This window comes from Nilaparvata lugens, chromosome 2, assembly GCF_014356525.2.
Source record: "Nilaparvata lugens isolate BPH chromosome 2, ASM1435652v1, whole genome shotgun sequence".
NCBI lineage: Eukaryota > Metazoa > Arthropoda > Insecta > Hemiptera > Delphacidae > Nilaparvata > Nilaparvata lugens.
The window spans coordinates 31,889,888-31,914,724 of NC_052505.1; the positions used below are offsets into that span (position 1 = coordinate 31,889,888).

Consider the following 24,837-nt stretch of genomic DNA (forward strand, 5'->3'; position numbering starts at 1 on the left):
AGAATAATCTAACAAAATAGCCTCACAATGTAAACTCATGAACATATTGCTGAAAACTAACTCCAACATTGTTAAATAATCGTGATATATCCTACGAACTTGTAAATCATATTCATCATCCCAGTTGAAGCCAGGACCATGGTACATGTTACATTATAAAATAATTTACCGAGCGAAGTGAGGTCTAAGATTCAAGTCGACGGTTTGGCATTTCTCTTGATGTTCAAATGTTTAAATGTTAATATGTTTATATGTTGCGCATTTACGGCGAAACGCGGTAATAGATTTACATGAAATTTGACAGGTATGTTCCTTTTTAAATTGCGAGTCGACGTATATACAAGGTTTTTGAAAATTTTGCATTTCAAGGATAATATAAAAGGAAAAAGGAGCCTCCTTCATGCGCCAATATACAGTAAAAATCAGACTATAGAATTATACATCATAAATCAGCTGTTTAGTGGACTATTTTACTACCCGTTCAAAAACATCGAACATCTTGAAAATGTATCTTTCCATCAACGTTAGTAGACAGTTGACTTTAATACTACCTGTTCAAAAACATCGAACATCTTGAAAATGTATCTTTCCATCAACGTTGTAGACAGTTGCAGCCAGACCTTGATAACAGCGCTCACACTCACATTCCGGGACGACACGTCACGGTACGATAGGACAGAAAGCTCTAAATTTATTTAGGTTTTTGTAGACATTTTTAATCGATAAATTATTTATTATTTTCTGAGAAAAAATAACAACAGGTAACTTACTGAGCGCGAGGTCTACTTTTCACAGAACTACTAGTAAAAATTGTAAGCCTACTCTATTTTAATAATCTTGGTTGCCAGGACCAAGTATCCAGAAAAATGTAGTATCCATTTTCTTCATGGATACATTATATATTATTTAAGACTAATGTAAAAATTAGAAACACCTTAGTACAATTATTATCTCTGTGAAGTGTAACAGTATCAGAATTATATAAAAAAGTTGAGAACCTCAAGTCAAATTGCAGCTTCTTCGAGCTCTTTCTGCCGGTTATTTTAACATTTTTACAAGATTTGTGCCGTTATATGTGACCCCTATACTATATTTCTGTAAATGAATTGAACGAGCGTTAGCGAACTCTCACTTTTGACTTACTGAAAGCCAAAGTCGTTGTCCGTCTGTTTGTATGTTCTACAATAACTTGTCTTTTGTAGAAAGAATTGATCAATCAGCTTCAAATTTTGAACAGGTATTCTTCAAACCTTTTCACAGGTTAAGTTTGTTGGACAACAAAATCCTTCGTCCTTTTTCAGGATTTAACAAATAACATTGAAAGTGCATAAGAAAAAAATTGTTATGATTTATTATTTAGTCAGATGCAGAAATCATGTATTACATGACCACCTTCTCATTCAAAAAAATCAGTTTAGATTCATATGAGGAACACAAATGTTGAAGCGACAGAGTAGAGTTATTCATTTTAAATAGGATCCCCAATGAAACCTCCTGTCAGATTATACTTGTGCAAGAAATATTTAGCTATTTTCATAATTTTTATCAACTCTTTGTAATTAAAATTTGCGGCTTTAAAGATTACAATACAACAGTAAATTCTTAAGCGAGTTCTCCAACCCAGGGGGTCATTAGTATATTTATAAATTACTCCATTATCCTACAATTTATTTCATTGAGATTTTCATTTTTATTTCACTTGCCACTTTCCTTGGTTGAGTTAAGTTTGTTGAATTGGGAATACTTGCTGTCACTTCAAGCTACGGATCAAATAAATGTAGATAATATTAATAATATATGAGTTTTTCGATAAAAAATTTAGAAATGATTGAAGAAATGTATAGAAAAACTCTGAATTCAAATATGACACTATTAATTGAATTCATTCATTATGCTATTCAATTCAATATCAGCTGATTGTCGGGCAGAGATGTCAGCACATTGGTTATGTTGCGATCGGGTACTGATCAGTACAGCTCTGAAAGATTCTATTTGTTTCAATAGCGCGTCAGTCGACCGATGGAACGGATGCGCACGAGCTCAACCGATGGTATTCGTACGCTGTATAACACGCATGGTCCTGACCGTGCGCGTGCGTGCCGTCAGTCCTGCTCTGTACGGATACATGGAATCTCTATGGAAAAGACAAGCGCGACTGACGTACGCACTGACGGTCGGTCGAGCTCTGTAACCGGCCTAAGGACTACAAAAAATCGAACGTTTGAAAATCGATGTGTGTGTAACTGGCTGAAGACTACTGAATATATGTTCTACTGTATTCAAGTAGGCTATCATAGGCTAGTACTAGTAGTATGATCTACTGATGCATATATATGAATGTGTGTAAATAGCGTTGATCAGGATAAATCTATTCATTTCCATCCTATTATATGTACTTGTACTATTGACATTTTACTTTCTATACAATTTTTTCCTGCAATACAATATTTTTTATTCATATTCATAAAATGAATGGGATGAAGTCTATATATATATATGATTTTATATTACACATTATGATATTCTATACTGATAGGTTTGATAAATACTAGATCTTCTAGTAACGTGTGTTACTTTATTAATTTTGCAGACTTGTAAATGAGAAGCAGAGCAATGGATCAAATGTAAATCTGTTATACTCGACTCCATCGTGCTACGTGAAAGCGGTCAATGAGGACAATCTTAGTTTCACTACAAAGAAAGACGACTTCTTTCCCTACGCATCGGATCCCAACTCGTTTTGGACCGGATATTTCACTTCCAGACCAACCATCAAGTATTTCGAGAGGAAGGGTAACAATTTCTTGCAAGTAAGTCCTTGAAATATTGCAATTATTTAACAGTAGAATAATTCCATTCACTGGTGACAACAGACCACCAGTAAATGCCCCCAGTTCTGCCTCCTCCACAAATATAAATGGTTCACAATATCATTTTATTTTTATTTAAAATTAATATGTTTTCAAATTAATAAAGGTGAAAATAATACATTTGATTACCATAAACATTAGAAATGACGCAGCTATGTATGCGCAAGAAGCCAAACTCCTTGGATGTGAGTTGCATCTCCATGTACCTAAATATTTGGAATATCTATGTTAAAATAGTTTAGGAATGGGACAATACTTTATAGATTGCCTCTTATTTTTTGTCTGTATCTTGACTTGTTGATATTATTACAACTTACATATTAGCATGTAAATCATTGGTACAGATTTCTCATGGGATAGGGATGTCGTGCCAGTTTTGACATAATTCAAGCCAGTCGTTTACGTAGCTCTTTTACTTAAGCTATGTGGTGCTGGAGTCTCACCGTTGAAACAAATAATATTTTATTATTTATATTAGTTTATGTGAGTCCTATCAGATATTATAGATTGTATTCTTTCCTCTATGGTTCTATTTCATTCTCTTCGAATCGATAGTTCATCGAGAAAATTCAAACCAAACTTTGAGAGGCACCATAGAGTAGACAACAGATAGCGCAGTTTAAAATTCTGGCATCACTTCCTAACATGGCAATAAATGTTCTACTCCTCTATTCGTATTCTATGATAATTCTAGCTACTGGTCGTGTAGGAAAAAGTATTGTATGTTACACAGCCAAGAATGTCTGTTTGGGTACTCGCATGATATCCCTGACTCAACAGCTTTGCCTGGTAACTATAATTTAGCTTGTAAAACTTACACTTCCCAGCCTCGTGACGTAATATACTATTGACTATTTATACCATTTATTTAAAATGTTTAATATTGTTTGACAGATTTGCAAACAGCTGTACGCACTGGCCGACCTGGGGCCGGAAGACAGGGGTGACCTGAATGCGCTGCGCAGTGCCATGGGAGTGATGCAGCATCACGACGCCATCACTGGCACCGAAAAACAGCTGGTTGCTTTCGACTATGCTCGCATTCTCAGCCAGGGAATGGCCGAGTGTGAAATTGTTGTCGATGCTGCTCTCAGGTAATTTGAGTTTTATGATTTTATATCCTCCGGAAAGGAATAATACAATGAATATAGAACTCCAATTTATTCATGCACTGTCATAAGGGAATCTTATTGTAGAGATATTTGATTGCAGTTTGAATTTTTATTCCACCCATTTTCACACTCTCATAACCCTATGTATGATATAGGCCTAGTGCTAAAATGATAACAATTACGTTCTATAGAATCGAACATTTGAATATTATAAAGGTGCGTACAGATATAAGCACCGCGAACATTAGCAATTCACTTTTAATCAGCTGATTATATCTGTATTTTTACAGAAACGGTAAGATACAGATATAAATAGCTTGGCATCAGCTGATAAAAAGTGAATTGCTCATGTTCGCGGCGCGTAAATCTGTACGCACCTTAAGAAACGGGTAGATTGTACTACCTGATTTTGTTACAAATAAGTTGTTCAAATTGGATTGGATTTTTAAATGTGCCACCAAAATAGCATCAATATGGGCTGCTCCATAAGTAACATTGGTGCCTAGACCTTGATAACAGTTAGTTGCTTTTAACTAGCATTCTCAGCAAATGCATTGCCAAGTATCAAATACAGCTGTTAACTCAGTATACCGAGTCATTGCTGAGTGTCAAAATAATAGTAGTTGATGCTGCTCTGAGGTGGTTTGAGTTTTTATTTTTGTCACTCTAATTTGAAAACAGCGATTATTTTTATCACATTAATTTAAAACAGCTGCTACCTGATAATTTCGAAGATTGGAAAGTTGTTGTAGATCAGTTTTTGTTTTTGCGACTGCGGATTACGACCGACAAAGAATAGACCTTCAGTTCTTATTTGAATTTTCATGCATGGTGCAAATAAAAATAGAAACTTCATAAGAACTATAGGTATTTTTATTGCTTGTCGGGCGCGATCGTATCGGAAACGTACCTTTAGGCCAGATTCTAACATAACGTCTCACCGGATTCTGGAACCATCTGGAATAGTTGACCTGCAAGTGCACACAACCAGTAGTCTATGCCTGCAGAAGTGCGTCAGATGCGATAGTCACTAAAATTCAGGTTTTCAAGTTAATGCCACTCATTTTCACTTTCCAAGAGTCCGTGAATAGGCAACGCTTAAAGGCTGTTCGGTACACTTTTTTACTATTTAAATTAGATAATCTTTTTCAATATAATTGTTAAGATCATTATAAGAGTGAGAAAAAGTAGCAACTGAAATTTTTAAGTGGTCTAATAAGCGAGTTATGGGTTGTTGAAGTGCTAAATTTCCAGAATCTGTTTTCTTTCCAGATCATAAACGGTTTCGATTGACTATATTATTAGAACATCTCTTAAAAATTCAAAAAATGTATCTTTCTAAACTAAAACATTTTATTCCCCATTTCGTTCATAAATAAAAAGTAACATTTTTTGTAAATTCGATAAATTGTTTATTTTGGCATTAATCGCATATTAGAACAAAGCCAATGATATACTGAATGTATAAAAAAAATTCAAATGGAAAATTCGAAACCTTTTATGATCTGGAAAGAAAACTGAGTTTAGCACTTCAACAACCCATAACTTGCTTATTAGACCACTTAAAAATTTCAGCTGCCACTTTTCCTCACACTTATAATAGTCTTAACAATTATATTGAAAAAGATTATCCAATTTGAATACAAATAAAAAGGTGTACCGAACACCTTTAAAGTACTGTATTGCAAAGAGTAGCCCACTTAAAGTGTGTTAGAATGATAAAACTGCCTCTCCATCCAAGTAGGCAATATTTATATAATTATTCGTTTTTGTCATTATATTTGGTATTAGTTGAGGGTACTGACCCAATGGTCATTGTCCCAGAATCCTCCAATAGATGTTGCAAAAATATATTCAATCAATTTTTTGCTTTGCTATTAAAAAAAACGATTAGCAGTCAGATTTTTTCAATAAATAAATTTATCCACTCACTGTGACAACAAGATCTTCCTGGTTGACAACCATTTAATGAAAAAAAAATCGACTGCTAGTTGTTCTTTTTAATAGCAAAACGACACTGAAGAATATATTTAACTTATTCGAGAGATAAATTGATAAATGTGCTTGTTACAGGAAAATAATCGCGCCAAAAACTGCAGATACAGAAGATCAACCGAAATTAGATGATGAATTCAAGACAGTCACCTGTCCTCTGCTGAATGTGAGTCAGTGTGCCACCACAGAGGAGAACAAGTCATTTGTGGTAACTGTATACAATCCTCTCAGCAAGCCTGTCACACACTATGTACGCTTACCAGTCATCGATAACGCCAACTATACTGTTCTTTGTCCAATGGGTGAGTAAAGTGATTAAAAACAATAAAAAAACATGAAGTACCCTTCTATTTAAAACATTTCAAACAACTCAAAATTAAATAAAAACGTTCTTAATTTTTAAATAATTTCTAAAAAAGTAGCCCATAAAAGTGAAGTGATTTTATGAAACTGAATAAATTTTGTCTTGATTTCTCATGAAAAATCTACCTACCCAGCTACCTATGTGCTCCAAGTATTTTCCAAATTTTAATGATGTGAACTCTTTATTTTAGTCACACTCTGCGCTTGTTTAGGAAGGATAATGCTAAATACATTGTTCTTTGTCATATGAGTCTTAAACTTCGATTCCCAGTGAATTTCTGCTATGCTGATCGTAAGAAGTATGATGTATACCTTTGGTTCTTATGGTAGTGTTCACACACTGGCAGACTACGAATGTATGAACAATCATTTGCAGAAAAATTATACCATTGCTTCTTATGGGAGAGATCAAACATTAGCAGAATACGAATATGTGAACAATCCGATAAGAATGAATGTATTCTGTTTCTGCTTTCACCACAGTGCTATATCACTATTGTAGATCGTATTTATTGACTGAGCGAAGTGAGTTCTAAGATTGAGTCGACGGTTTGACATTTCTCTTAATGTTTAAATGTTTATATGTTGCGCATTTACGGCGAAACGCAGTAATAGATTTTCATGAAATTTGACAGTTATATTCCTTTTTTAATTGCGCGTCGACGTATATAAAAGGTTTTTGGAAATTTTGCATTTCAAGGATAATATAAAAGGAAAAAGGAGCCTCCTTCATACGCCAATATTAGAGTAAAAATCAGACTATAGAATTATTCATCATAAATCAGCTTACAAGTGATTACACAGATGTGTGGAGAAGCCAGTCTATTGCTGTATTTCCATAAGGTCTATAGTTTCAATCAGTTACTTGTGGATGAGAATACTGCTTGGGGTCTACTGTTCACAGAACTACTAGTATAGTACATCTCTAGGTTTCGCTCAAAAATACACTATTACGAGGTATGTATTAAATTGGGAGTGTACTATAGTGAGGTTGGATGTGGACAATAATGTACTATATAGGGGTAATTATTCATATAATGATGGGGTTAGATTCGTGGGAAATTTACTACGTAGGGGTTTCGTGTACTATTAAGTGGTTCTGCACATTTGGAATGTACTATCAAGTGTTTTATTGATTTCTTCCTGAATCGAAAACAAATACTATTATGGGGCTCTAGGCCAAAAACATGTACTTTGTTGGGTCTTTTTAACATCGACCTATATTGACGTTTCAAGGGGCTACAAACAAAAAATTATGACAGGGAATTTACTGTAATAGGGTGTACTATATCGAGGTCCGTGATATTGAAAATTGTGTTTGATACAGTGTAAGTTATCCCATCCCAATTTGGTTCTTGTGAATATCTTAATAACCATATAAAAATTCTTGAGCATGTTCCAATCAATGAATGTTAATTCAGTTGATTTTCAATCTTTGAATGTTAATCAACTGAATTCCAGCTAATAATGTGAATAAACGTTATTTAACAACTGAATCCTTGGATTAGTTTTCATTAATGGAAGATAAAAATAGAATATAATACAAGATAGAAGAGATTATATATATACTGATCACTGTTATCTGTTTCTAGGTAAGAAGCAAGTGACCCAACTGGTGCCAATCTCAGACGCAGTGAAACGCATACCAGGCAGAGCCTCGAAAGCCGAGTTCGAACTGGTGTTCAGAGCTAAGAACTTGCCGCCTCTTGGCTTCCGCTCTTACTACGTGAGTCAGGATGCCAAGTTGGATGGTGAGGAACACGACTATACAGGCGGTCAAGTGAGGAGGGAGCCTGCCGAGAACATAGTCCTTGGAGATCATGTGAGTTATAAGATTCACTTTTTATGTCAGTGGAAATGTTATAAAGGCATTGATAACACTTTTCCTTTTTCATCGCCTTCTGTAGTATATAGCTGTGAAGTTATCTCGGTACAGTATATCTTATGTTTATTATTCGTGACTTATCAACCCGCATATGATATGGCAGCAATATTCAATATTCTAAATTCCAACAAGTATTTATTATTTTGTGGAAATATAGAAGACATAACCTCATTTGGACTTTAAATGTTACCTATATTTGGGAGAGAAATAGTACAAGGTATTCTGAGTTTTTCACTCCCGATATGTGCTTCATTGTAAAAATGAATAAATAAATATTACTAGCCTACTAATTTGAATTTTTGCTCATTAATTACAACGAGTGACCCCCTAGGTTGGAGAACACGCTCAAGAACTGTTATATTGTAATATTTGAAACCCGCAACTTTTAACTATACAGAGTTGGTGTAAATGATGAAAACAGCTAAATATTCCTTTTACAAGAATAATTTATCAGTAGGTTTCATTGGAGATCCTATTTGAAATGAAAATTTACCCTCTCGCTTCAACATTTATGTCCCTCATATGAATCCAAATTCATTTTTTTAAATGAGAAGGTTAGAAGGAAATTAGAAGGTGAGAAATGAGAAGGAAATTATGTGTTGTGATACTTCTAATAAATGATTTTGATACAGAGTTCCAATATAAAATAAAAGGCGAAAACCTATTGCTATTTCAACCCGTATCAGTTTATTGATGTAAGAGTTGTGAATTATGTTGTATATTAACCAGCTGAAATTATGTGTCAGCGCATGAAGGTCTGTCTGTGTGATAGCTTCCAAATAACCTAAGCCGATGTTATGAATGAATGAATGGAAAAACTGTTGTAATTGCATGCAATAAATTCTTCATCTTACTAAATTATGAATCACATCAATTTTTTTCTTATACACTTTCAATGTTATTTGCTATATCCTGAAAAAGGACGAAGGAATGGGTCAATTTTGGTGTCCAAGGAACTTGAACTGTAAAAAAGGTTCGAACAATGCGTGTTCAAAATTTGAAATTGATTGATCAATTCTTTCTAAAGTTATTGAAAAACATACAAACAGACGGACAATGACTTTGACCTTGAGTAAGTGAGAACTCTCTAACGCTCGTTTAATTATTGTGAGTCTATTATCATTCAATTATTTTATTCCAACATATATCATGTCCATTAATAATTATTGATATAATTTTTCAGATGAGTTTGAGTTTAACTCTGAATGAGAACGGTGAACTATCGTCTGCAACTTTTGGTGAGAAAACGATTAAATTGAGTCAAGGCATCTACTATTATTCTGGTGCGGCTGGAAATAACGAGGAATTCAAGAATCGTTCGTCTGGTGCTTACATATTCAGACCAACACCTGCTCAGCCGATTCTCTTATCTGCAAAGGGAGAGGTCAAACAATATAAAGGTGGATGAATATTATGTTTTTGATCATTATTACTACTTTTACTATTTATTTATTCAATAAAACAATATTTGTTTATGAAAGAAATATTTTTAGGTATGCTAATACGTGTACTGTATAGACCTAGAAGATCTGTAATATTCAGTTGGAAAATCAAGCACCAAAGGGACTTAACCCTCTCATTTTCGGAAAATTGGTTGAATATTGCTTCCGTTCAGGTTGAAACATGACAGCATTAACAGAGCACTTACAATCATCAGACTTGAGCACATTGGATAGTGCTGTGTGAACTTGCATTAAATTTAAAGTGTACTTAAAAAGAGCAGATACAAAAAGACCATTTAATGATGCGAATTTCAACTGTATGCTGGTCAATAACACCTTGAATAGAGAGGCTAATGTATATTCGACAAATTTTGTAAAGCACATTGTTGATAAAATAGAACTATAATAATAGACCCTATGGTGCCTAACTTACCGGACACAAGTCCGAAAGCTCATTTATTTATTTATTTATTACATTTCCAACGGTATACACCAATTTCAAAAGAATACAATCGTAACAAGATCAACAAAAATAACAAGACAAATATAAATATAAATATGAGATACATAACATAGAGTCAAATAAGTAACTTAGCAACTCAGAAGTATAACAACTAATAACAGTAATATGAAATAAAATGTACAAATATGCATTAGAAACTATCAGCACAAATTCAATGACTAAAGCAATAGCAAACAAAATATTTGTAGCAATAACAAAGGAAACACAGCAATTCAATAGCAGCAAGTGCAACAATAGAATAATAACTATAACAATAACACAATAACACTAACACTATAACCAAACACAGCTAACTAATACGAATGATAAAATAAGAAAAAAAAACAATGAAACAAGCAAATGGAAAGAAATACAATGAAAGTAGCCAGAGAACAAGCCCTTAATATATTTTAGCTCTGCAAAATAGAAAAACTATAGACCCAGCTGTAAAACCGCTCTCTTGAAAGCCATAGCAGACACACCAAAGAATTCTATCCCAGCTGCAGCAGCCTCACAGCCCGATCGTAATATCCTAGACAGTCCACTGTTATAGGCATAGGCAGTAGTATGAAGGCGTCTGCGGAAAATGGTCCTGGAACGGGTCCCTCGTGGAGCACAAATATCAATGCCAGCCAGTAATTCAGGGCAGAAATTCATTCAAGGTAGCCTAGGTGTAAAGTAAAGGGATATTATTATTATTCCCTATTTTCAATCTAGAGTAGCAATGGAATCATATTTATATATTTTATATTGACACATCTATTACTGTAGCCTACATTAATTCAAATGTTACAAGCATTTCTCACCATGAATGAATTGCACCATTTTCTGCGTTGGAGCTTTCCGTATTCTACTCCGCTATAAAAATCTCTCCAAAGTAATTTATTTTTCTGGCTCTTAATTCTGTAAAATTTTCAATTAATGTATTACGCCAACCTTCAAAATTCAAAATTTTCAAATCATTCTTGGACCGGAAATCAAGTTACGAAGCAGTATGTGATTTCATAAACTTAACCTTTGGACAACATAAAAATTCTTTCAAAATTTTTGGAGAGAAACAGGCTCAGTCTAGTTTTTCTCCAATTTCATATCTATATTATGATTATAGTGTTTTGTCAATGAATAAATAAATATCATAAATATTTTTGAAAAATATTGTGGTTACCTGTACATATTTTGTTTAAAGTCTGGTATTGGTATGATGAAGTCTATTAATAGTAATTAGGCTATTTAAGACTTCTTTCTTCTTATTATTATTATTCTATTCTTTTACATCATTCGCTCTATGATTTCCATTGTTTGACTCATGATTTTTGATTCATATAAATTCTAAATTTCTCGTTTGTTAGTGTTTGTACCTACTAAAATAATATTGAACGGAAATTTAAAAAGAAACATCACCTAATTCTTGGGCCAGTATGAATATTGCTAGATAAAAATTCGGGGGAGCAACAGATTTGGCTGTGTCTGTTGTTGGGTTCCTCCCGCAATCATTTTAACCTGATTGTGTATAATAGGATGGATGTAGAGGGACTTTTAGCAGACTTTGCATTATGACATTTCATTATGAAATATTGAAGACTATTTCATGGTCTTCTCATTTATCGGTTTGTTATATATATAAGAAGGAATGGTGATCGTTTTACAACTGTAGGAGCTAGTCACCATTATTCTACAAGACATGGTACCAATTTGCTACTTCCCCAACATCGTCTTGCATTGTCTGGAGGTGATATAAATGTCACTGGTATTAAAATTTATAATAAATTACCAGATAGTTTGAAGTCGATTGATAATGATACTTTGTTAAAAAAAACTTGAAAAGTTTGTTGTAGAACGAGTTTTAATCATTGAATGAGTTTATGTCTAGCTGACTTTTTCTGATCTTTTTTTGTTAATAAAAATCTATAAATAATCATGTTACCTATGTGTATATATTTGATTTATGACGACTGTGATATACATGCATTTCTTGTTATTGTATTTATACAGAAAATAAATAATTTGAATGAATGATTATCCATTTGCAGGTCCGATCGTGGAAGAAGTTCAAGTAATTTACTCTAATTGGGTAAGTCAAACTATAAGAAGGTACACAGATGAAGAGTATGTTGAAGTCAACTGGATTGTTGGACCCATTCCTATCGAGTAAGTTCGAGAATTTGGAGTGATTGAGACTTTTTCTAATAACATTTTGTTTCATCACTAGCATGTTGTGTATTTTAAACGTGCTTTTGGTTTCATAATGATAATTATAAGACTAGCTTTGACTTTTTCACTAGATCTTTTGTAAGAATATTATCAATTTCCGTTCATGCATGCTGCATATTCTATAATGAATAAAATAATTGCAAGTATACTCAAAATGAATTCATTTAAATTTAAATTTTTGAAAAATGCAGTATTTTACCAAGTGAATAATCCACTATCAAACATTAAATTATTCATAAATTACTAGAAACCTATAGTTTATGAAAAAGCACAATAGAATATGCTCAATACATATTTCATTACATGCAAAGACGACATTTATTAATTTTGCATTTCATTCCAAAGTGTGTAAAAGTATTCACTGTCACTCGAGCTATAGCGGCTGATATTCTGGAAAGAACATTGATAGTTTTTTGATAGAATGTATGCTCTTCCTCTTCCCTCACTTTTTATTTTTGAAAAAATCCAGCTCCTGTAGATTCAAAGATAGAATACCTTTTTGGATGTACTATATCGCATAATGACTAGTCGTTTGTTCACTTGAAGGATATTATATTTAACATTATAATTCATCTTCGTTAACTTTATTTTGTAGTTTAGAATAAGATCTTTTGATGTTGATCCCTTTAGTGTATAGTGAACCTTTTAGCAAGTGGATGATACGTCAAGTTACATTCTTTATCCTACTTGAAGAACACCTGATTAATTTGCAGTGACAACGTCGGGAAGGAAATCATAATCCGCTACGAATCCGACATCAAATCGAACGGCGTGTTCTATACCGACTCGAACGGCCGCGAAACGCTGAAGCGAGTCCGCGACTTCCGTCCCACTTGGAAGCTGGAGTTGGCCGAGAAGATATCGGGTAACTACTACCCGGTCACCAGCCGCATATCCATCAAAGACGAGAAGAACCAGTTCTCGGTGCTCACCGACAGAGCGCAGGGTGGTAGCAGTCTCAACGATGGACAGATTGAGCTCATGGTTGGTTTCAGTTATGTTTTGATAGCTTTCGATAATATTTATAGATTATAATCGTAATGGTGGATTATAATCTCGACTAATGGATTAAATCGCTTCTTGGTGGTTCGGAAACCACCTAAAGCTGTAGGTTCATTCATCTCTCATCATCATCCGTCTCATTACCCCTGTACAACCCAGAGCACATGTGAGCATAATCTTCAGCAAAAAAAAATAAAATACCATACTATCAGACAGAGAGCTAGTATATGTAGCTTCAGTATCAATTTAGTAGTATGATAACGTCTCTCTTTCCTACTAATTTAACAATAACTTTTCACTTTTCATAGCAGTTTCTATGTATTAAGTTTCCAAGAACGCGAAATTAGTAAGGTCACACTTCCAAGTCTTGAATGAATTGTAATAGTTTAAGCCTATACTAAAAATTTAAAATTTTAAAAGATTCAATCGCAAGTTGTTCATTATTTATTTATTGTTGTGTATTGTTCAGTTGTGTAGTTTATAAGTTGTCCTTTTTCAGGTAAGTGTTGAGTTGTAGCGGCGACAAAATTAGTTCCCATTCTACTTTTTTCTTCAAATAATCAACGTTTTGTTGTTGTTTCTGATTGGTCAGGTTCACAGACGTTTGCTACACGATGACGCGTTCGGTGTGGGTGAAGCCCTGAACGAGACAGCCTATGGGGGCGTGGGGTTGGTAGCAGTGGGCAGTCACTACCTGACCGCGGGTGGAAGGCCGGCCACTGACAAATTCCTTGCCCATCGCAAACTCATGGACTCATGGATGTTTTTCACTCCTACACCTACCACCACTTTTCAACAGTGGCAGAAGAACTACAAAATGGAGGTCAGTTACTCCACATTTATTTTCATTTCATCCTGTAAGATTAATATACTTACGAAAAGGTACAACTGGCTCATGCCCAAATCTGTGGTGCGTCTTCTAATTTCATAATCAGTCTCGATTCATACATAGGTTATGTATGTTCCAAGGCACCGTTTGCTATGTAAAATCACCCCCAAAACAATGCAACTTTATCACCAAATCTTCTACTCCTTTTTTCACTTATGTTTATTCAATTTTACTGTAGTTAAATGCCGGTTTAATGCAACGACATATAATAAAAGAAGCGTGTTTCGTCTTTAATCAGTGGTTGATCGCGGTGAGATTTGAATAGACTGACGAGCAGATGCTCCTTAATCATCCAATGATTTATATTCATTTGTATTACATCTTTAAATCTCTCAGGATGTACATAATAAATTAATCCAATGAATGAATCCAATAGAAAATATATCCCATTTTACATTATTATGTATAATTATTATACATATTGGAAATACTCGATGAAGATGAAAATATGTAGAGATTAATGTTTACCCAAATTCTAGTCTGAAACCTTCGGCATATAAGGTAGACTCCTCACTATACTACTACAGAACGGACATTTATAACCTTGATAAACCAAAAACTGGTCAATTCAGATATTTTTAGAATCCTTTTACAACAATGCAGCTTCTTCCGAAACCTGCTGAATTATAAACTATTCCATTGTTTTAGGGAGTGTGCACACAGAGAGCGGTCAGACGTTCCGAAATCTCAACTAATTATTATATAGGTTAATATACTTACGGAAAGGTACAACTGGCTCATGCCCTCTCATGATATATTGAGAGGGTATGGATCTTGATCTATATCCTCTCAAGACCAATCTGACCGCTGACCACTCTTTGTGTGCACACCCTCTTTAATGATGAAAACAGTACGGTATTTATTTTATCAATTAGTTTTGATACGATTCAATAGGCCTACTGTTAATCGATTGAAAGTTGTAATAAGAGTTTTCAATAGAAATTATCCAATAATTCTCGACTGTCTTGTTTAAAAAGCAGTATCAATGGTTCTTGACCAAGTTATTAACGTATTTGTGTTTGAAAATTATTTTTTTAATGTTTATTTAAGTAAATATCTTAATAATTATTCAACTATCATATTACCATAGTTATCAATTATGTATGATTATAATAATCCAATGAACATGCATCTCATTGATTATAGTTAGGTATAATATTACCTAAAAATTATATGAAATATATTTCAATTATAAGCTACAGACTACTATTAAAATATTAAACTTTTTATGAACTTATGTCTTTCCTCTTCCAGTATTCTGGCTTGAAAGGAACAGTACCTTCAAATGTGAAAATTCTCACTTTGGAGCCGTGGAAGGGAAGAAGTCTGCTTCTCAGGTTGGAGAACATATTCGAGGTTGGAGAAGACGAACTCTACTCCAAGGAAGCCATTGTCAATTTGCAGGTAAACTATTCATCCATAAATAAATTGAAAAAACTTTTGTGAAATACTCAATTACTGTTGTAATACACGTACTCAATCAACTACTTTTATCCCTTTCTGTATAAAGGAATGTAATATTTTACATGTTATAGGAGATTGTTAATTTGAATTATACAAATTGCGTTTTATACTTGTATTAGTACTATTAGTGCAGTCAAGTTTGTGTTCAGTAAGATTCTGTTGAGATTAGTTGTAATGATTCGTTTTGTTGAGAAAATAGTTTTGAATTTTGAGCATTTCGAACCCAAAACTATTCTAATTTCGATTTCAGGACTTGTTCTCAGCTTTCAAAATAGTATCAGCACAAGAAACAGTGTTGGGTGCCAATCTGCTATTGAAAGACATGCAGCGGCTCAAATGGAACTCCGAATCCAACTATATAAAGAAACAGGGTCCATCTCAAACCCTCACAGATTTCAATGTCACCTTGAAACCAATGCAGATTCGTACTTTCATCATTGAAGTTCAACGTATTTGAAAGTCTCGAGAAAACTTTAAAAGTGAGACTTTGTAATTCGCCTGTGTAACAAAGGTATGTTTTATAATACGGTAATGATTTATATGTTTTTGACTGATAATTAATGATCAAAATGTTTCTTTGGATATATAATGTTATTTGTAGCAAACTATTAAAATATTGTTTTGCATTTTAAAAAGTTAAACTCATTGAGTAGTATCCAGATTACTATTTATTTTTCAATTGATAATTGTATATTGAGATCACTTTGTCAGCATCCCTTGTTAATAGCATCATTGCTATCCATCGAATCATTGCTGACATTTTGAAGTGGATCTCACTGATGGTGGCTATGGTATAGTTAATTGAGCTATTGAGCTGGTTTGAATTTAATTTTGAATTTTGAATTAATTGAGTGAATTGAATTTGAATTTGAGTGGTAGCTGCAGTGAAATTGAATTTTAGCTCTCAGCACTGCTTGAATGGATAGCAATGAAGTTATTTATAAGACATGCTGCTGACAGGTTGAAGTGAATCTCACTTAGACAATAATTTTTATTTTAATTCTATCGAAAACAGTATTATTGAATTTTTTTAAATTTGCAGGTTTTTGCAATGATTTTTATTGAATTTGTTTAGTTTTGCAATAATATTCTATATATTTCTCGATAATCACTTGATAGCATGATCCACTGGATTGATTGGAACAATTTCAATTTTTAAAGATATTTTGCATTCTTATAACATTTTTGGTGATTTCATAGTCCGTAGAATTATGCAGTATCATGATTTTGATGCTTTTTTATAACTGGAGAATTTAATATTTTATTAATTCAATGATACGCAATTATTTTTCAAAATAATTTGGTGGAAGATCAACATTTTCAATGATATTGCAATTTTTTCTCATTGCTGAGCTACGGTGCTTTAGGATTCTACAATAAAAGAGCAAAATATTAAGTTATTATTTATCTACCCGAAAATATGATTAACTATTATTGAATCAAATATTGAAAACATAATTAATACTGTTCACCTGAAAATGGAAAGTGACACAAAAATAACAACGATAACACATTTTACTTGTAAAAATAATTATATTTGGTCAATTTTCATGACTTGTTGCAATGTAACCAATCATATTCACATAAGGAATGAGTATTTTAACAATAGTTTTATAAAATTACTATAGCCTACTATAAGTATAACAATATTTCCTTTCATAAAATATATAAATCGATAAATGAGCTACACTTTTAGTTTTCTTTTATAATTAACAAAATACGTTTAGCATTTTTTCGAGTATTATGCAAAAATTTTATAAATTATGGTAGTCAGAATGAGAAATTCTGGTTTTGAAATTACTCCCACTCTAGAGAGTTCATCAACTAGATGTATCCATGAGTTCATAAGTGTGGTTTCCTGATAGCCTACATTATTGTATGTATCATCAGTTAATGCTTTTTCTCAGTTCTCATTTCGTCTGTGAGACGAAATCTATCTATTCACCAGTGATATTACTTTCGATTTCTACAAAGCTTCTGCATTATAAGAAATATTTCTTTATGTTCGTCGTTTGTAGGATATTCTCGAAAATCTTCTTAGAAATTAAAACCAATTAAACCAATAGAATACAATTCTCATGAAAATGTCACTCTCCTATAAATACACAATTGTTTCTTGGAAATCTTAGTCGTATTTTTTAACGATTCTTGGAAATGTTCTCAGCCAAATTTTGAGTCTTATTTTTCAACGATTCTTGTGAATGTTCTCAGCCAAGCACGCCTTGCTATCCAATGAGTAATATTATACTTTAAAACAATGAAAACTATTCTACTACTAGAATCCTTCAGATTGATTCCTGTTATTGGCTTCTAGGCGTAGAACGTGCTTAGTCAAGCACGTTTTGACAACCAATTAAAACATCAGAACCATTGTAATGGCTACTAAAATTGGTTTCTATTTTTGGTTACTAGGCAAACAAATCATGCTCGGCTAATAACGTTCTTGAGAATCGTATGTACAGAGATAGCCAAAGGACCTTAGTTTCTTGATCGTCTGTGTTATTTCTCACAAGACTTCTGTACTTAGCTTCTTTTTACCGTTTGTAGGCTATTTTAAAAAATCTTGATATCAAAACAAATAGAATACAACTTTCAGCTTATTTTTACCGTTTGAAGGTTATTTTTAAAAATCTTAGAACAAATTGAAACAAGTAGAATACAGCTTTAATTAAAATGTACCTCCCTTTGCGCCTTTGATGTTTTGTATAGTTGTGAATCATCATTTGAAGACTTATGTTTTTTTTACGAAATGTCTGAACTATTCAAAATCTTAGCTTATTTTACTCCTTTGTAGGATACCGTATTTTCAAAAATATTCGTTTGAAAAACGGCCAACGTTATTTTCTTCACAAAACCTCGGCACTATTCGAAGTTTTTCTCATATTTTTACCGCAAGCCATCATGGTAACTGTTTTCCCACTGATTTTCAAAACTGTGTAGAATCATAATTGAAATTCTACTATAATCAGAAATCGACGTCCCAGTGTGAATCCTCGTCGGGAGGAATGTCCGCTTCTTTCGGATAGTTGTCGAAATTCGAAGTGTCCGTTGGACTGTGTATCTGAAACAAATATGATTTCATGTCAGTCTATCTCTACAGAAATGTTTTTTTAATAAAATAGATGATAAATCCTTCTTTATTGCCTGATAAAAGTGGCTCATTTGTTTTTCGTATGAGAAAAATATTACTCGTGTACAGTATCATTGAACTATGGAATCATTTGTATTATTGATGTCAACAGAACAGATCTGATTATCAATTCATTTTCTATATGTATCTTATTGTTTGGTCTCGCCAAATAATTACTTTCTCGTCATTCATTGAAGTGAACATATAATATTTATTGACCCTTCTGTAGAAGATTTCATTATGATGATTAAAAGTTTTTCAAGAACAGTCAAGTTTGAAGTTTTCTTTTACTTTTTTACAGTATTGAGCACTTGACACAGAAGTAGTAATAAAAAATAATCTCTACCTATATTTTATATCAGGACTAGCCTATACAAGAATGTTGATCATAATTTGATATCAAATTAGGCTACCTCTACCACAATATTATCATGTCGATCAAACGATTGGTCGATTAGAATGTTTTCATTTTCTCATGAGCGTTGAAACTTGAGTTTTGTATTAACTAAACTCGGTTACTGTAGTAGAAAAGACAAAAATATTATATTATTAATTATGAAACAATTCTACAACGGTCTCTGATATCAATATTTTATATAATTTTGAATTTAAATAATTATTTTAAATGTATTTTTTCATATTATCTATTCCGTTTTAATTTATCATCAATCTATTTTACCTATTTCACTACAATCTATTCTCACCTGAGGCACTATTGGAGGTACAAGAGTTCTATTCCGTAATCCGTCCCAGTCAAAACCTTGGAACCATCTGAAATAGAAAAATCGAATTATGATAATAGTCTCAGCAGAGGTCCGGAGAGAGGTATAAAATCAAACTTTATTCCGATAAATTAATAAAAATATTCATAACAATGATTCAAAACACATCCTATCCGAAATTTACTCTCAACCCAATCTTCAAAAGGAAATCTAGATGTGTAGGTTGATAATAGTAATCTACTCGTATAATATGAACACATAATTAGATACCGCCGGTACACGGTATTAACGAAATATTTTTTTAGAAATGAATTCTACTGCCACAAGAGCACGACACTATAAAAATGCATAATATAAACTATATAGTAAACTATAATAACTATAGTAAACTAATTTAATAAACTATAAAGGCCTAAAGTAGTGAGATACACTTAAAGTCAGTGGAAATTGTAGGATGACATAGTTGACATGTTTCTTCTTCCAATGACTTCTATCCTTTTATAATACAGGGTCTTTCTAAATGATGGACCCATTTTCAAAAATTGGTATTTATTAAAGTAAAAATGCAAAATGGACAACCTTTATACCAATGGAAAGAGAAAGTTTCAAAGTTTTTAATACCCTACAAGTGTTTAATGTGGCCTCCGGCTTCTGCACGGCAAACATCTACGCGGTAGCCAAACTCATCCCACACGCGAGAAAGCGTATCTGGTGTTATTGAGTGCACGGCAGCAGTGATACGGTTCCGCAGATCGTGCAGCAGCCGGAGACCGTATTGAACACTTGTAACGTATTGAAAAAAACGTTAAAACTTTCTCTTTCCATTGGTATAAAGGTTGTCCATTTTGCATTTTTACTTGAATAAATACCAATTTTTGAAAATGGGTCCATCATTTAGAAAGACTCTGTATACTGTAGTAGATAGCTGTGATTCAAGTCATTTCGGTATATATGTGATATAATATAGATAATTGATGATTCTTGTTAATAATAATCAGTTACATATTAAATACTTTAATTATTCACCATGAAAATAATATCTTTATTATTATTTATCGAGATTGAATATTCCAGTAGTTCATCATTATAATGAACCTGAAAATATAATGTAGGCTACCTGACGATGTCCATGTATTTGTATAAATGCTCACGGCTATATAGATCGAATTGGATAATTCCTTCATAACTATTTGGAAATGGTGCGTAGTTGAAGAAGAATAGAGCTTTCTGTTTTGTGTATTGACGTACAATGATAGCAAATCAATGTGGCTGACTTAATAAGGTTGAGACTGACTTGTTCTTGCGTATGTCGTTGATGCCACCCTTCTGAGCGCCCAGGCGTTCGGCTGGCGCGTCCTTGCAGAGCCGCTTGATGAGGCATTGTGCGGCGCGAGTCATGTGTCGCGGAAACAGCACCATGTTGATGCCTTTCAGAATCATGTTGTATACTTTCATCGGGTCGGTGCCGCTGAATGGAGGCCTAAAACATATGAACATTCTAAATAATTTTTCCCCCAATATTTTGAAAAAAAAAATACTCCTATAGATTGGTCATTCTTATCAAATGTAATGCGCAAACCGCATGTAAATTGGTCCAGTAGAACGTTCACAGTTTCATTAGTTAGTTTTTATACAGAGTGCATAACATAAACATCAGGTTGGACCAATGTGTTGGGCCCGGTTGCACAAAAGCCTGTTAAATTTTACCCGTGATTGAAAGCTACGAGAACCGAACGTAGAAGCCTTCTTTTCAGAAAAACCTTCTCTGGTTGTCGTGGAATTTAATCATGATTAAAATTTAACAAGCTCTTTCGCAAACGGGCACATTGTGTATTTGTCTATTAAATTTAATGACATCTTCATTAAACAATACCAATGCCACGAGAACCAATATTACTTAGCGAAAACGGTTTTAACGATTTTCATTAAATTTGAAATATAAGTATGTGATACAAGTAGCCCTAAATATCAAAGTCAACATTGACTGGACAATATATTGTTAAATTCGGAAGTTTACTATATATTGATAAATTCGGAGGTTGAGTTTGAGGTTTGAAGTAACGTTCAAAAGTTCGCTCATTCTCGCCTCAATAGTTAATTTCTAATGAATATTTTCAATTATTCAACATGTGAGCAATTATCACTCAATGTTAAAATCTCTATACTTATTACTACGTTACTTTTCTACGCTAGACCTCAGAATTATTAAGAGTAGCATACTAACAAACTCTTTCATCATTCACCACATTCTCATAGTCCTAGATTCTTCTCATAGTTTCCTTCCCATAATCTTTAATATTCATCAACATAGAGTAGTCTTTTTCCTCTCATTATTTTTCTTCGTATACATTTTCCTCTTGATCCATTTAATTTTATTTTATCATACTATTTTCTAATTTTCCTTATTGGTAAGCATTTTCTGGGGAATCATTCGGGTAGCAGTCTTCGCATATTGTTGTAAAATAAATGAATAATGAATTATTACATGAATAATTTATAAGATTTGAAAAATTATTATTACTCACGCTCCAGTTAATAGTTCATGCATGAGGATTCCCAGAGCCCAACAGTCCACAGCCTTATCGTGTCCCTTGTTGAGAATGATCTCAGGAGCCACATACTCAGGTGTACCACAGAATGTCCATGTTTTTGAACTGTAGCCCAACTTTTTTGCAAAACCAAAGTCAACCTGAAAAGACAATACTATCGCAAATGTAAAAATTGCTTTAGAGTAGATAGTAGATCAATGCAAAGATTAACTATCTTTTTAACAGTAACCGAGCTTTTTACAATGCCAAAGTCTACGGTACGTGTGAATCAAATACGTAAACAATATCACAATTTGTGAAAGTATCTTTACATCAGCCTTAGACAGTAATTTACCTGAATTATAAAAATATTGATATCACATTTTTCTACACTAAAATGCATATGAGTTTCAGTATCACTTTACCACCTCCAGTGAGAGAAAAATGTTGTGAAAGGGTGATTTTGGTTGTATTCTAGATACTCTTAGACCAAATGCTATGATCAATCTCAATACTTGAACCATGTGTTTTGCTGCTCCTGAAAATGCACTTTCTGAGATATTTCACATTCATCATAGAGGTGCTAGGTAAAGTTTGACCTATCAATATTATTGATTCAATTTTCATAAAATAATTATTATCACTCAGGCTATTATATTATACAATTTATTTGCCCAATAATTGGGTACATAAATTATTTAAGTTGATTTTTTCGGCAGAGGGTGATTTTCATCTCGTGCCATGTACATTGAATTGAATTGAATTTATTCACATACAAATACTTGTACAATTCAATTTATTATTACCAGAGTATATAATATACAATTACCTATAAAAAGTCATTGATTGTAACTTGCACAACAATAAAGATCAATGTAATATTTGGCACTGCCAACATAAGATTCCTTATGTGTGTTGGCAATAAGTTGCGGTTAACTTATTCTACTCCAATTCTAGTCAAGTAAGAAGAGATATACAAATTAAATTAAATATAGCTAAAGAAATTATTACACCTAATATACACAAATCTCAAAGGCTCAGAAAAAAAATTAAGAATAGTAAACAGTATATGATAAAGTGATAATCCAATATAAATCACTGTGACGTCTTGAGGCACAATCTTTCTTAAAGAAGAATAAATAAAATAATACAATAAAAAGAAATTCCTGTAAGATGATGTGGGAACATTTACAATACCTGGTTCAAGAACGTGAAAATAGAAGAAGAAAGACATGGGTAGTTAGACGGATGATGATGAGTGATGAGTGGACCTGCAGCTTATGGTGCATTCCGAACCACCGGGAAACGACTTTTCAACTCATAAATTATTATACATATAGGTCCTATGATAATGAAGCGAAGAGTCGGATCTTCGTCATAAGTAGCCTACCATGGCATCGTCCTTACAACGAGAGTAGCAAGCGCATGTAACTTATCCTTATCTTATCGATAACTTCTCAGTTATTAACCTATTTTTTTAAAACCATGAACCTGAAGTCAAAAACCTATTTTCTAGCGCGACCAATAGAGTCAATCGCTTCCGAAATGAGTCTTCGCTTGGAGAAAAAAAGACTGTCATATAATAATATTCAACTCACTATTTTGACCCAACGAATTAAAGGACAATTTGTCAAAAAAAAACAAGTAATTGTGATTGATTTCGATGCAATTTATCATTAAAATAGGTACTCACTATCTCTTTTCTGTATAGGGCTACTTGTAATAAAAATAGAAAGAAAAATAAAAATCTCAGTACCCTTTTTGAATTATTTAATCACATCATATCACTTGAAAATGACATCAATATTGAAACATGTTGTGATTAAATAATTCAAGAAGGGTACTGAGATTTTTATTTTTCTTTCTATTTTTAGGTACTTACTATTTTGACATTGATTTCTCACTTTGTTACTATTCTACTCACTATTTCAGATTGATTGCAATGCAGTTTATCATTGAAATACTCACTATTTTGACATAACCCGTCGAATCTAGCAACAGATTCTCAGGTTTGAGGTCCCGGTAGACAATGCCCCTGCTGTGCAAGTAGTCGAGAGCCTCGACCACGCAGGCGGTGATGAAGCAAGCGGTGGCGTCATCGAAGTAGCCGCGGTCCCGCAGAATGGTCCACACCTCCCCTCCCATACACGCCTCAAGCAGCATGTACACGTACTTGTTGTCTTTGAATGTTTTGTACAACCTGTCAGCCACATTGAAAAAATTTAATCACTTATACATCAGAATGCGTTATGTTCAAATACAAAGAGATCAATTTCATGAAAAATTCAAACAGAATGTTAATTTTTGGATGGATTATATAATTCAATCATGTATGTAAGGAGTTGGATAATAATACCGTATATATTGATCTATTAGAATAATAGAATAATCAACAATATTCTGATTGCAAGAATTGATTTTCAAGAAGATGATTTTATTTTGTTCATGCTTAATTATTTCCAATGATGTCTGATTCCAGTCATGAGTTGTTCAGATTCCTGATAGTTACTTCATTCTAGTTCTGATTACAAGGCTACCTAATTTAAAATCCAGCACATTCCATGTATATTTAAAAGTTTTGATGAATTATGAATAACCTGCAAAAGCTCCTTGAAATTCAAAAAACCACAAAAAATGTACAGACAAAATTAAAAATCAACAAAACAGGAATATTGTAAAACGTTCAGGAGAATGGAAAACAAATATAAGATGAATAAATAAT

At 33.1% G+C, this 24,837-nt stretch overlaps 2 protein-coding genes across 7 annotated transcripts in view; one reads left to right on the forward strand and one right to left on the reverse strand.

Annotated features, from left to right (window-relative positions):
* Window positions 1-16,370, forward strand: part of LOC111056845 (lysosomal alpha-mannosidase) — a 29,389-nt gene extending 13,019 nt beyond the window's left edge. For 2 of the 3 annotated variants that reach the window (XM_022344255.2, XM_022344256.2), the window contains exons 8-17: window positions 2,591-2,810; window positions 3,765-3,964; window positions 6,056-6,279; window positions 7,933-8,162; window positions 9,409-9,625; window positions 12,200-12,317; window positions 13,094-13,364; window positions 13,975-14,205; window positions 15,526-15,675; window positions 15,986-16,370. In XM_022344255.2, the coding sequence (XP_022199947.2) occupies window positions 2,591-2,810; window positions 3,765-3,964; window positions 6,056-6,279; window positions 7,933-8,162; window positions 9,409-9,625; window positions 12,200-12,317; window positions 13,094-13,364; window positions 13,975-14,205; window positions 15,526-15,675; window positions 15,986-16,192 (2,068 nt within the window). In that variant the 3' untranslated portion in view covers window positions 16,193-16,370. The remainder of the gene's footprint in view (window positions 1-2,590; window positions 2,811-3,764; window positions 3,965-6,055; window positions 6,280-7,932; window positions 8,163-9,408; window positions 9,626-12,199; window positions 12,318-13,093; window positions 13,365-13,974; window positions 14,206-15,525; window positions 15,676-15,985) is intronic. The other variant, XM_039421028.1, reaches the window with a different exon arrangement.
* Window positions 16,371-17,935: 1,565 nt separating this feature from the next.
* LOC111048592 (cGMP-dependent protein kinase, isozyme 1) overlaps window positions 17,936-24,837 on the reverse strand; it is a 102,992-nt gene continuing 96,090 nt past the window's right edge. For 2 of the 4 annotated variants that reach the window (XR_005570461.1, XR_005570460.1), the window contains exons 13-17: window positions 24,084-24,315; window positions 22,113-22,290; window positions 20,882-21,067; window positions 19,570-19,636; window positions 17,936-18,796 (exon numbers count right to left, since the gene is read on the reverse strand). Coding sequence is in view for 2 of the 4 variants with exons in the window: in XM_039421030.1 (XP_039276964.1) it covers window positions 18,701-18,796; window positions 19,570-19,636; window positions 20,882-21,067; window positions 22,113-22,276; window positions 24,084-24,315 (745 nt within the window). In the remaining 2 variants the exon portion in view is untranslated. The remainder of the gene's footprint in view (window positions 18,797-19,569; window positions 19,637-20,881; window positions 21,068-22,112; window positions 22,291-24,083; window positions 24,316-24,837) is intronic. The other 2 variants (XM_039421030.1, XM_039421029.1) reach the window with 1 other exon arrangement.